The sequence below is a fragment of the Battus philenor genome, unplaced genomic scaffold (assembly GCF_028537555.1).
Source record: "Battus philenor isolate CCGP_79_NKW_IND1 unplaced genomic scaffold, ilBatPhil1.0.hap1 SCAF_17, whole genome shotgun sequence".
Lineage (NCBI taxonomy): Eukaryota > Metazoa > Arthropoda > Insecta > Lepidoptera > Papilionidae > Battus > Battus philenor.
Genome location: NW_027181679.1, coordinates 12,934,550 through 12,947,781, shown reverse-complemented (window position 1 = coordinate 12,947,781; position 13,232 = coordinate 12,934,550). Strand labels below are relative to the sequence as shown.

The 13,232-nt window shown below is 32.1% G+C and overlaps 1 protein-coding gene across 1 annotated transcript in view; it reads right to left on the bottom strand.

Annotated features, from left to right (window-relative positions):
- The window catches only part of LOC137920069 (hemicentin-2-like), a 65,970-nt gene extending 59,578 nt beyond the window's left edge, over positions 1–6,392 (bottom strand). The window contains exon 1 of the mRNA XM_068763301.1: positions 6,047–6,392. Coding sequence (XP_068619402.1) covers positions 6,047–6,134 — 88 coding nt within the window. The 5' untranslated portion in view covers positions 6,135–6,392. The remainder of the gene's footprint in view (positions 1–6,046) is intronic.
- Between the last annotated feature and the right edge of the window lie 6,840 nt (positions 6,393–13,232).

Here is a 13,232-nt window from a genome sequence, read left to right as displayed (position 1 = left end):
ATAAGCATACTAATGATTTACAAATGGTAAGTTAAAATATAATGAAATAGTTCCGTTGAAAATGTATAAGATTTTCAAAATATTTGAATTTGAAATTCGAATCGTAATAACAATTAAATCATTTAAAATATCCCCGTAATCTAGGACTTATCGTTTGAAATATGCTAAGCAGAGCCTGGATTTTCCAATAGTCGTATAGTATTTTAATGTTCAAGATAAATGGCGTTCCAGATTTTATGATACTGGCAACCCTGCGCTGGATAAATAAAGTATGCATGCTTCGCAGCAGCCCTGGGTATGTTTAATTGCCACATATTAACCCCAGATGTTACGTTTGTGATATATACGCAAATGTAATTGTACCACTATAAGACTATTGTACCAACATTGTCTTATTTATATCTCTCATTATTTATTTCATTGGATTTAAAATTAAATTGTTCTTGTATATACTAAGCAATTGCTTATTATTATAATCTCTATTGGTAGTTAAATGTGTTAGATATTAAAAATTATTAATGTCTAGTTATATACGAGTTATTTTTTAAATAAGTTTATTAAAAAAAAAAAAAACTAATTTAAAAAGATATCAGCGCACCTTTCTCATTACATAAATGGTTGTTTAAGCCCATAGTCGCCCACTGCTGAGCAAATGCCCAGACGTGTTGGAGGTCGCAGTATAGTATTATGGTATGCAGAAAACACTTGTGCCCATCCTCTGGAATCTTATTTATGAGCAGTAGCAGTCCTATATAATTAACTTATCTAGTGTGAGTTAAACAAGATTGTACCCCCTGAATTGAACCCGCGACTTATGTTCGCAAGTCTCAGTGTTCTACCGCTGGGCTACCATTTCTCAATACATATATACGTAGAGGTTGTTTTTAATTCACACGAAAAGGCTTTATCTCACATTCTTATCTAGTACAAGTTGTAGTAGAGAAACCTAAAAATTTCCAATTTAAAACAGTAAAAAAGGGTTACATAAAAAACAGCCTTCTCATACATATAATTTAATAAACAATGAATCACAATATTTTTAATTTAACATGTTACCATTGCAAGTTGGCTATTTTAGATTGGTTTAACACAGTGAGCTGTGACTAAAAATTCTTCGTACATACCACAATATAGCAGACGTACACAACGTGCTATCGATACGACTGTGGGATTTTTTTAGGTGGAAACACATGTACATGGGTAAATAGCAAGAATGTAAATAAACAGAAATAAAATGACAAAACGCTAATGTGTAACGAGAGAGGAATGAAAGGTCACAGAGCGAAAGAGAATGGAAGAAGAAATGTGGAATGAACACCGAATAAAAGATCATAAGATGCATAAATGAAGAGTAAGAAAATAAAAAAGACTGTGAAAATTTAATTAAATGTAAACAAAAGTCCCTTTCCCACACTAGATAGGGGGTACGAGAGGTTCCCAATAACGGGGGCCTAAAAAAAAGTAAGTAGCAAATAGCACAGCTAATTGTCGCGTTGAAGTGACAGTGCACAGAGCGAATAGAAAAAAATGACCACCGGGTCCATAAGGCCCTGTAGACATGTACGGTACAAGGTCGATATGTCGTAAATATTCAATCTTAAAGGATATTAATGGAGGAGGAACATTTTCAAAAGTCATAGAAAGAATTCCTCAGTTATTGCAAAAGAATTAAACAATATGCAATAGAAAAAAATAAAAGTTAGGCATCAACAAACAAAAACAAAAAAGATATGTAAAAATAAAAATATAACAAAATAATATTAAACTGTGATAAAGATAAAGATAAAAATGTGATACAACAAAACTAGAAATTAAGAAAATGTAAAATGAAAAGAGGATGAAAGAATGGTAAAACCGAGCAAAAGGGAAAAAAAGCAGAATTGTGGTGTAAAAGAACACAATGAAAGATTATGTGTGAAGAATGAAAGAGAAGAGAATGAAAATAAAATAATTAAGTGAATAAATTAAATGCTAATAAAGTCCCTGTCCCACCATAAATAGGGAGGGGTACGAGAGGCCCCCAATAGCGAGGGTCTTAAAAAAAAAGTCATAGTATCGCAGAAACCTGGCAATCTAAAAATTTATTGGTTTAAAAAAACAAACCACGAGTAGAATCATTACAAACTTGACCTCGTTTCATAGGTAGCAAAAAAGTTTTTTTATTTTTTATTAAACTATTTTTCGTCAACAGAAACTAAACCATTATTCCATAGAGTTCTGATCAAACTATCCGTCATATATGAAACGTATGACTGACTCATGTGTCGGGAGCGACTAGCATCAATCCAATCAATTTGGCCCCAAGCCAGGATGACAAAAAATCGAACATCACAGTCGAGGTGGATTCGTCAAATTGTGTTTTTAATATAAACTTTAATTATACAGAATGATCGTATATGTGGGAGTGAAACACGCAGACGAATAATAGATGTTTTCAGGTATTTTTTCACTTCTTACATAGTTGATACAAACCGGCCCATCGCCATCTTCCCAGAGAATGCCATAATTCATTCCTACTCTTCATTCATTCATCAATCAATCGCTCACTTCGTTCACTCTTACGTTCCGTTCCCACATGTATGCTTCAAAGTTTGAATCTATAGCTCATTTACTGTCAATTACTAAACATACACCTTATCAAAAATAATTAAAATAAATAATATAATGATGATATAGAAATAATAATCGTTTTAAGGCTATTGGTAGGTTGATGATTCAGACTTAAGGTCATATGTCGCAGATACGACTCCCGTGATCCAATCTCATATAATTCAAAATTTGTGAAATAATTATATATGATTGCCAAGTACACACTACGATCACCAAACCGCCTACCAATGGATAAAAGGAATGGAATGATTGAGAAAAGAAGATGGAATTATAAAATGTTAGAAGGAAGAAAAAAAAGATATTTTGAACTATGACGAGGACGAAAATAAAAAAAATCATGTGAAAAATAGTTAAGAAATAAAAAACCCTGTTCCTAACAAAATAGGGGAAGGGAAGGAGAGGTCACAAAAGCGGAGGCCTCATAAAAAAAAACCGCCTACCAAGCGTGGCGATTAGAGTACATCTTTCTATAGATATCTTTGGAGGACGCCCACGCCTTGCAGGCTTTAGGTGTCAAAGTTTCAAAGGGTGAATCTAGTACATCTAGTCAAAAAATATATGGTCACAGATATAATAAATTACGTAATGATAATATAGTAATAAAAATTAGATTTTATAAATATTTAAATTATTTGAGTGTAATTCTAAATAGTAAAAGCAGCGGTGGCATTTAGTTTAATAATTTGTATCGCGAGTATTTTTTTAACAATTTTTTTTTTCGCTTCTACTAAACGCAGATAGTTGGGAGAGGGTTGCCGCTATTTGATACGGATCTTTCTTCTCCCAGCTGCGAGGCACGACAGAGTTTTATCGTTTTTTACAATATTTCTTATACAGTTTTCTCTTGTGAGTAAATACAGCTAAAATTTATATATATTAACAATACAATTAAGAAGTTTTTCTCAATTATATATTAGTTGGTACATTATTTTATTTCAAATCGCTGCTCAAGCGCTACAGATGGTTAAATGCTATGAGGTTTAGGACATTGTGCCGGGCCAACTCGTCAAAAATGTTGTCGTAAATTTTTTCTAGAGGAGGTCCAGTAAGTTGAACGGAGGTATATAAAGGTCACGTGGTTACGTCTTTTGGATTCGAATCGGGAGCAGTGTCTGAGTAAATAGAACCAACCGGTGCATGACAATGATCACTCGAAAAAGAGTGCAAGACTTGTTGTGAGCGTCTCTCTTGGTGAAATATTACAAACTTCTTACTATATGAATTTGGTATGTATTTCTTTTCTTTTTATAGTTTTATTTATTCGACATTGTTGCATGACCATCTGTAATTTCTCCTTCCTTCCAATTATCACACCCGGTTCCTTTCTTAACCTAATGTTGCCGCTATAAATATTAAATAATATTTACTTTAGTATGTGGCTATTCGCTACAGGATGATTACAAATCGGCGTAAAAACTTTAAAGATTTTTGCTATTGAATGAGCTATAAATTCACCGCTTTAAAACTATTACACCAATAAACAATCAACCTGTATACGATGTTTGTGCAATGAATTGGCAACAATGTTTAAACAGTTTTTGTTTTAAATTTATTGTTTTAGTAATAATCCTTTATGAGTTTATGTAATGATCCTTTATGGTTGGATCACAGAGTATTAATAATCAAGGTAATTTAATTACGTTGTCCGTGGGAAACTGTCGGTAACACAATAAACTTTCATACATAGATATATGCATGAAAGTTATGTATGTGTGTGGGTATATATATATGACGGACAAACCGTCCATCTATTTAAGTCCAACTTCGATAAAGATATCACTCATTGAATTCAACACGGATGGGCAGCCTTCGTTCCCGAAGGCTGCTCCGAATTCCGTCTCGTCTAAAATACCGCAATGTCTAAAGACGAAGGTCTTTGACCAATGTGTGTTGCCGGTGATGACATACGGATCCGAGACGTGATCACTTACGACGGGCTTCATAATTCATATTCATAAGGCTCTAGATCACTCACAGAGCAACGGAGAGGTCTATGCTCGAAGTTTCGCTGCGAAGTCTAATTAGAAAAGAAAAAAAAACCGTCATTCATCACCTCAACATGGGGACTTGGTTTACAGAGATATGATAATTTTTTCAGGTTTATACTTTTAATTTTAATTTTATTTTCTACTTCCATGCTACACGATTTCTTCTATTCTTCATATTAGTTGATTTACAAATTCTAATATTTTTTGTATATCTTTCAGACATCATCCATTACTATCATTACAAAGGTATCACAGCATTTTATTTTTGAAAATCAAAATATCTCACAGCCTCTGTTACTATTTCACTCTTGTCTTTCTTTTACTTTCTATTTGATGCTTCCTTTTTCTGAAGTGTTTTGATCTTGTGAAAGAAATACCGAGTAAGCTTTTTCTATGCGCTTCGTGCTCGTTGAGGAACTGGGAGCTTCCTGATGAAGTTTAGAATAGAAGATCACATCGTAGAGTTTCGTATTAAAACACTGAGGTATATTGTACGAAAATATGTTATAAAGTTTTCTTAAAGATAAATATTATAACTATACTAGCTGATCCCGCAAATGTTGCTTAGCAAAAAAATAAACTTTTTTATTAACAAATAAAAAATATTTTTGTATGCTGTATCATAAAAAATAAAAAATAATTTATTTTTATAAAAAATAAAATAAAAAATTTAGGGGTGGACCACCCTTATCACTTAGGGGTATAGAAAATAGATAGTAGCCGATTCTCAGACCTACTGAATACGCATATAAAAATTGGTAAAAATCGGTCAAGCCGTTTCGGAGGAGTACGGTAACTAACATTGTGACTTGGAAATTTTACATATTAGATTATATTTAATATTCGGTGAGATTGTATTAAAACCTTTATTCAAACTAACTGACATTCTATATTAATTTCCTTATATATATTTATTGTTTAAATAAACCATGTTATGTTATTGTGTTTTCAATAGTATATTTTTATATATATTCATCATAAATACATTTCACCATTGTGTTCGAGTGGGAAGAAATTATAAATAGCTTTAGATTCATTCGTCCATTGTTCATTGGTTGAAAGACGCGGCATCGGGGAATGTAAATGGTAAACAATTTGTTATAGAAATATTGTTGAGCTATTGTTTCTGATAAATAGTTTCACACTACTTTGATAATATTATTTGAATTTGGAATGATGTCTGTATGTACCTTATAAAATCGTAAACCATACGTTTGATTATGTGATAATCTTTAGCAAAGTTGTTTTGCATAAACCTATGAAGGTTTCTGTATTAGTGTAACCAATTTCAGATAGATGGCGCCACTGTTAGTACAATTAATTTCATAAATTGTCGTGAACAACATTGATTATGCAATTCAAGGTTGCAAGAATTGCTTGATACAAAATGTACAAGAGCAGCCTTTGGCTGAAATGAATGAATGAATGAATAAAAATGTATTACTTACTTGACTCGATGATCTCCAAGCTGATGCCAATGAGGTTCTGGATCACGATAAGTTTTATCAAAACGCACACGTATATGTCTCTGGCCATCTCTGTAGCAGTTCAGACGAACTGCCTCCGTTAAAACAGTCCTATCGATTCCATTCGTATGAATTATTTCATTCCATTTGGAACACATTGATGTCTGCTTCTATTTCAGATGAATTATTCTCATTTACTCCGGCCGTATTTTGTGCTATTTCCTCACGGGCTCGCCGAAAATATGAATCTATATTTACACTTTCCAATGTGTCGTCGATTTTGGAATCACTCCAGCTTCTCTTATTTTTTTTTTTCTATGCAGTAAAAACTTGCGGACATCTGGAAAGAGGAAATTTTATCGTAAATATGTATATATTTAGATTTATATAAATCATTATTCGTATCAAACAGACACACAAACAAAAGTCGGATGGATAATAGGTAGACCACATAGCACGAAAAACAAATGACCTGGAGAATTATGATCTTGGAGAAGAGACCATGGGCCAACAGCTGCAGCGAAGAACGCCCAACCCCCCTTACAAATGTCGCAGATGACCTCATTGAGGCCATCGGAAGAAACTAGACGCATGCCACTTATGACCGGTCCTACTGGATATTTATGGAGCACGGTGATGTACAACAAAGATTGTCATATATCTGATATAAAAAATAAGAAAATATAGGATGAATTTATAAGGCATACTATACTACTGTGATCAAAAAATTAAGTGAAATTTTCATTAAAACTTACGGGCATCAGGGAATCAAGAACTTTTTGATAGTGTAGTAGGACTGTCTATGTCATTTGACAAGCGTTTGCTTGTTAAAAGTTGGAACATCATTTGGCTCAATAAACCATTTTAAAGATTTTTTTTCTTTCAAACGCATCAATTCTCGATTGCTGGTAAAACCGCCAAACTATTTTCTATCAAACTGAGATCTGACAACGTTATCATATACAAAGATAACTGTAAATATCTTAACATTAATACACAATTGCTCTCATAACGCGTCTTCGTATAACGCGGAAGTAATCTACCGTGTTACTAAAATATCATTTTTTTGATAAACAATTTTAAATTAAGATCAAATCTTGATTTTATTAATCCATATCTTCACTGTTCAACTCCATTGAAAGCCTTTCTATACAAATGGCAAGGACTACACTAGAAAACTCTTAGTTTAATTTTAAAATACGAGAAAAACTTATTTCAATATAATATTCTTTTACTAGAGTCAATGCTGAGGTTTAAAAAAGTAATTTTATTATTCTATACCTTATATCTCATTTATAATAAAGAGAGTCTTTTTACGCAGTGGAAAAAGATAAAGAGAGGAGAAAGCTTTATACAGTATTGCATTATTTGCGAACATTCAAATCGGAAGTCGACTTTTAATAGTAGATCGCAGGTTCTATTCCTAGAAAACAATAAATAGAATAAGTTACCAGAACGAATAAGATGAGCTTAATCGCTGTGAGCATTTAAAAAGATTGTAAAGTAGTACTTTTTATTGTTTCTTATCTATTTATGTAATACCTTTTATAGAGGTATAAATGTATAAATGTATATATAAGTATTATTTTTCATATGTGTGTGTATAGTAATGTGAGTATTTGTATGTATTAACACACTTAACTGCCTTCTCTTTTATGTCTTTCATCACCATCCAAAGGTTGTCTGGTAGAGATCACCTCGAGCGATAAGACCGCCTTTTTGCACCAGTAAATAAACTGTTTCTTTTTTTAGTCTATGATATACAAAAGTGTAAGTAAATAAATAAATGTGAAGAACGAAAGATGATGAATAAAAGAAAATACGAAGCTAGTTATTATCCATAGATATGTACCTACATCATAATGTGCTATATATAATTCACACTTTGGGATGGGATTGCCACTCTTCCCAAATAAATTTCCAGAAGATGGACAGTAGCGTCCTCTGCATACAAAAATACCACAATGCAATCTTCAACCCACCCGTCAAGCGTAGAGATTATGGTATATGACTTATAGATATATTTAAGTGAAGCTTATGCCTTGCAGCTTGCAATGATGACGTCATTTCAATAAAAATATTCTTTGATTGACATACGATCGGTTAAAATGTTTATTTATGTCATAATAACTTTTGTATGTTAAGAAAAGTAATATGTGAGTATCGAAGACAACAGACAAAGGAATCTCGGCGACACTACATACTCTTTGAAAGTATTTGAAGTTAGATATGTATTTAATATTAAAATAAATACCTTTAAAAAAATTTAAGTTAAACGGTTTTTTGATACCCATATTGTGGTGGTTGTGGAAAAATATGTACCTAGTCCGCCATATTGGAACGACGTCCATCTTGAATTTTAAATTTTGACATAATCATCGTGTTTTACTAGTGTAGCCCTTTCATTTGATACCCATATTGAGGGGGTTAAGGAAAAATATGTAATCCGCCATTTTGTATCGGCAGCCATCTTAAATTTATAATGTTATTGATTTTATTATATTGTATTGTCATTTAAATTAAATGCGTGTACCAAATTTCAGATCAATCTGACAACGGGAAGGTGCTTAAATTTTAATTTCTAATTTTGACCCAAATTAATAAACAAATAAATTCCGTACGGGTCGAACTAAATAAAACCGTTTAATGACCTGAACTAACACGTACTTTCGAGGTGTGCTCTCTTCCTTGAATTTTACACTTTACTAACCTTAGTACACAAAACTTCTTTGTAATATTTTTGTAAATCTATTATTGAATGTTTCTAAACAATTGGAATTCAATTGTAAAAGCCCATAGCGTTTGTTATTATAAGTAGTATATCATCACACTATATATATCATCTTCATTATGATATCAGGCCACGCCCATTGAAAGATATAACTATATATGGAGCGAGTCTGCCCCCTAAAGATCGCCACGAATACCGGCGCATGCGCTGTCCGTTTCCAATGACTTTCCGCGACCGTACCTGTGACGTTAAGATCAACAAAATAATTAAGAACATGACCAATATTTAGCCACGTCCGCATATGCAGATCACAAGGCAAGAGATTTCGCTTCACGGGCAGTGCATACATAGTTCAGTCACAAAAGTTACGTAGGTTAACATTAGCTCAACAGAGTGGTAAATATGGTGGCAGAAATGGTGGTGTACATGGAGAAGTAGGGCGGGGATGTAACGGTGGTAGCGCCGCTGATGGTGACGGGCAGTCTGATCATGTTTTCTACCCACGAGTAAAAAACATGACCAGCACAACTAACCAACAAAGAGTTAACATTTCTGGAGAAGGGTACCAAATATAACATAACACCGAATCTAACACAAAAAGAAAGGGAGGAACAATCTATAGATTCAGAGATTGTATTCCAAAAAAAACTGCATGTTCAGAAATGGCCAAATATTGGTCCATTTCTTACTTAGGATGGACTTCCGTAAGGTAACGCCTGATTCCATTAAATAAAAAAAAATAATAAAATTAAAATTGTTAAATAGTAGTCGAGGAGGGATGTACACCACACGAATCACCTGGAGGATTAAGCGCCAATAACATACCAAAAAAGAACCTTACCGTAAAAAGGGGTAGGCCATGACACGTGTTGTCATACTATGATGCACCAATCCCGAAAGGAATCAAAAGACGCCTGCCGAAAAACCAGGGAGGGCACCCAAATAAGTCACCCTCAAAATGACTGAACACGCTCAAGCAAGAGGGCCCACTAAAAAGAAGTCACCAAGAAAAAGATGAAGAAGAAACAACGCACCGAGACACTGCTAGTTTTAAGTAGCAATTTAAGCTTAGAGAATAAGTTTGGTAGAAGGAAATGATGAAAGAAAAAGGTGATGAACGAACAGTAACAGAATGAAAATGAATGAAAGGTTATATCAGGGGTAACAGAGAAACGGGAGATAGAAATTGAGAAGGGCGAACTAAAATTAGAAAATGAATAAATTATTTAAAAAATTGTCCATGCATACCTAAAACAGAGGATACTACGAGAGGCCCCAATAACGGGAGACATATTAAAAAAAAAAAACTATGACATCAGTCAACCAAGTTGTGGGTGGTTTTGATTTATGTGATGATGTACTATACTAAATAAATAAAAAGTCCTATATATGAAAAACATCAAAGGGGAGAATATGACAAAATCAATATTTGTACTTTATAAAATAATTATTTATTAAGCGGATTAACTTCATAATCCAACCAAGTTACTTTGTCAACATTTGAATTACTTTACTTCTCATATAAGGCTGTGTACACACTACGCCACATATAGAAGATTAATTAAATATATAATAGCAATATTATTTTGTATTAAACCAAAATTGATGCGTTATTGATTTAAAACTAGTAACCACATTTTTAATTTACACAGAATAATTAGTTCTAAGTGTCGTAGTTTTAAATGGGCCAAACGTGGTAATCATACTATATCCCTCATTATATATTATATATATATATATATATATAATGAGGATATATATATATATATATATATATATATATATATATATACATATATATTTGAGGTGCGCCTACGCCTCACAATGGTATTGGGTGAAAAGACAATGATTTTAAATTGGTGTAAAAATGTTAAAGGGTTAAATATATAGCTCATTTGGCAGCTAAAGGCTCTGAAGCTTTTATATTTATTTTCAATCTTTCTATATAAAATGATCATATTAAAATAAAAAATATTGCTTTCTGAATGCGACAGGGAAATAACTTCTGACAATACACGGTGTACAGAAACAGATAATAAACAATATTTTAAATTAATAATCCGAATTTCTGAAATGCTTTTTCTTACTATATTATTATTACTTTATTTATTACTTCCGGAACAACCGATTTTTGTCAGAAAATCCACCAAAAAAACCGATCAACCTTTTAAATGCCCACAAACGTAACTCGGAACATAATAACATATCTCTCTCTCTTTCTATACATATAGAAAGAGAGTATATAAATATATATACATTTATATCTGTATTATATATTTATATATAAATAAGTAACGTTTATTTACTAAAATACTTAAACAGTCTAAATTGAATATTATAGTCATCTGTTCACTTGCTAAGTATATCCACGTATTTCTGATAATAGTTCATTGGTAATTTCTTGCAGGGTACCACCGTGATGTCTTTATTTCTTTCTCTCTCTTTCTTTGGTTCATTTTTATTTATCTATTATTTTATGTACAATAATTAAAGCAATTAATTATTATTTAACTTCGAATATACAAATAAAGAAACAAACAGACATGTATATAAATTAATGGATAAATAAATTAGAGTGTGAATGGATGAACGAATGAATGAATGAAGGTATATTAAATTGTGTAAGAAAAACAGCATCTCCAAAGTTCAAATGTTAATCAATCCAATGTGTAAACACCCTATCTCCGGAGCCCGTACATTTCGGGCGCGTCACGTTTCCTCTCGTCTAATAATAACCGGCTTCCCCCACGGATGCACAGCTTCCTCCGCCTCGAAAATTTTAATCAAACGATTTAATTAACCTTAGTTTGTTTAATGAACGAATTAAAATTTAATGAATTTTGTCCACGGCCATTTAATGTTCTTAAATGGGAATGTACCACTAATTGGTGTTATGTACATACATCAATTATCAAAATTTACGTAAAATTCCAAACTATTTGTTTATATTGTCTTTAAGGACATGACGTTGTCAAAAATCTTGCAAGTTGTTTAGTAAAAAAATCATAGAATTTTTGGTTACTTCACACGTTCATTGTGTTACGAGATCTAAAAGACCCCCTCACTTTTTTTTTATGCTACTAACAAAATTCATGCCGTGCTTAAAGTTACTTATGTATGATTAAGCCAAAAATAAATATTTGCTTCCCTCCTTAAATTTGATCCTATGGCATAACAAAAAATATTAGACACTTATATGGTCTCATAAAAATTTAGTTATAAGATATTCTTCTCCAAACAACAAGATCATAGTTTTATTTAAAAAAATTACGCAACGAACGTGTTAAAGATAAAAGGTAAAGATTTAATTCTATATTCAACAATGGAAATTTAACAGAACTCTTATTAAACGTCAACTTCTTTTTAATCTTTTTTTGACTCTACTCTGCTTCTCATGGTGTTATAGTTGTGAAGAAGAAGCAGGAAGAAACTCCACAACAACATATCCTTTAATAAAGTTTAACAATACAGATTTATTCATATACACTTTACCAGATAGCCTAATCAAAATAATCAGGCAACATCACTACCAAGGATTTTGTCATTAAAATATTCGCTTATTTAATGATAAGCCTTTTCAGTTAATTTACTTTTAATATGCCTTTCGAATATTCAAAGGGTAGTTCAATAATGTTTTTTGGAATATTATTACAAATTCTCATTCCGTTTATTACAAATGAATTAGAGACTTTTTGCAGTCGAAACTTTGGTACAGTCAGTTTTTTGGAAATACCCTATGGACGTCCCTTTTTTATAGTATAAGCACAAAATATTATTTTAATATTTTGTGAGGTCACTATTAGGATATTGATCTCTTTAAACATACTTCTCAAGGAGATTCATGGATCTAAGAAAGCTCCCTTTTGCAAAACAAATATATTTTCAATTTCCGCATCTCTACCCAAAAGCATCAATCTATAAGACATAAAGCCAGTACCTACAATTTCTCTAGAAAACACTTCCTGGAAGCGTCTGTTGAATACGACTATCGCTAATAAAGATCAAAACGCTATTACAGATTGATGAAAAGATCGTAAAAAAACTCCTTTGTATTTGTTGTTGTCTCTTACCAAATCTAAACGCTGTTGTAGCTCTCTTAGAACTTTACCTAAATACGTGTTTTAAGTTGAATGATACTATTGTTGTATATCTCTATTTTATTCTACTTTCAAATAAGGATCTTCTCAAATTATTTTCATGGTGTATATTAACGTATATTGTAAGTGATCCAATGTGGTAGCGAATGTTATGTATAGGCTTGGAGCAAAATATCTTTGACAGTACTATTCATATCTGTCTAATTTTGATGTCATAAATAAGGCTAAATGTCGTAAAATGAAATAAATTAGTAACATTATACCATTTAGACAGTTTGGTGAAGATAGATCCACTATATAGCCCAGTCGGTATATGATCGGCTTGTAGTCGTCATTTTAA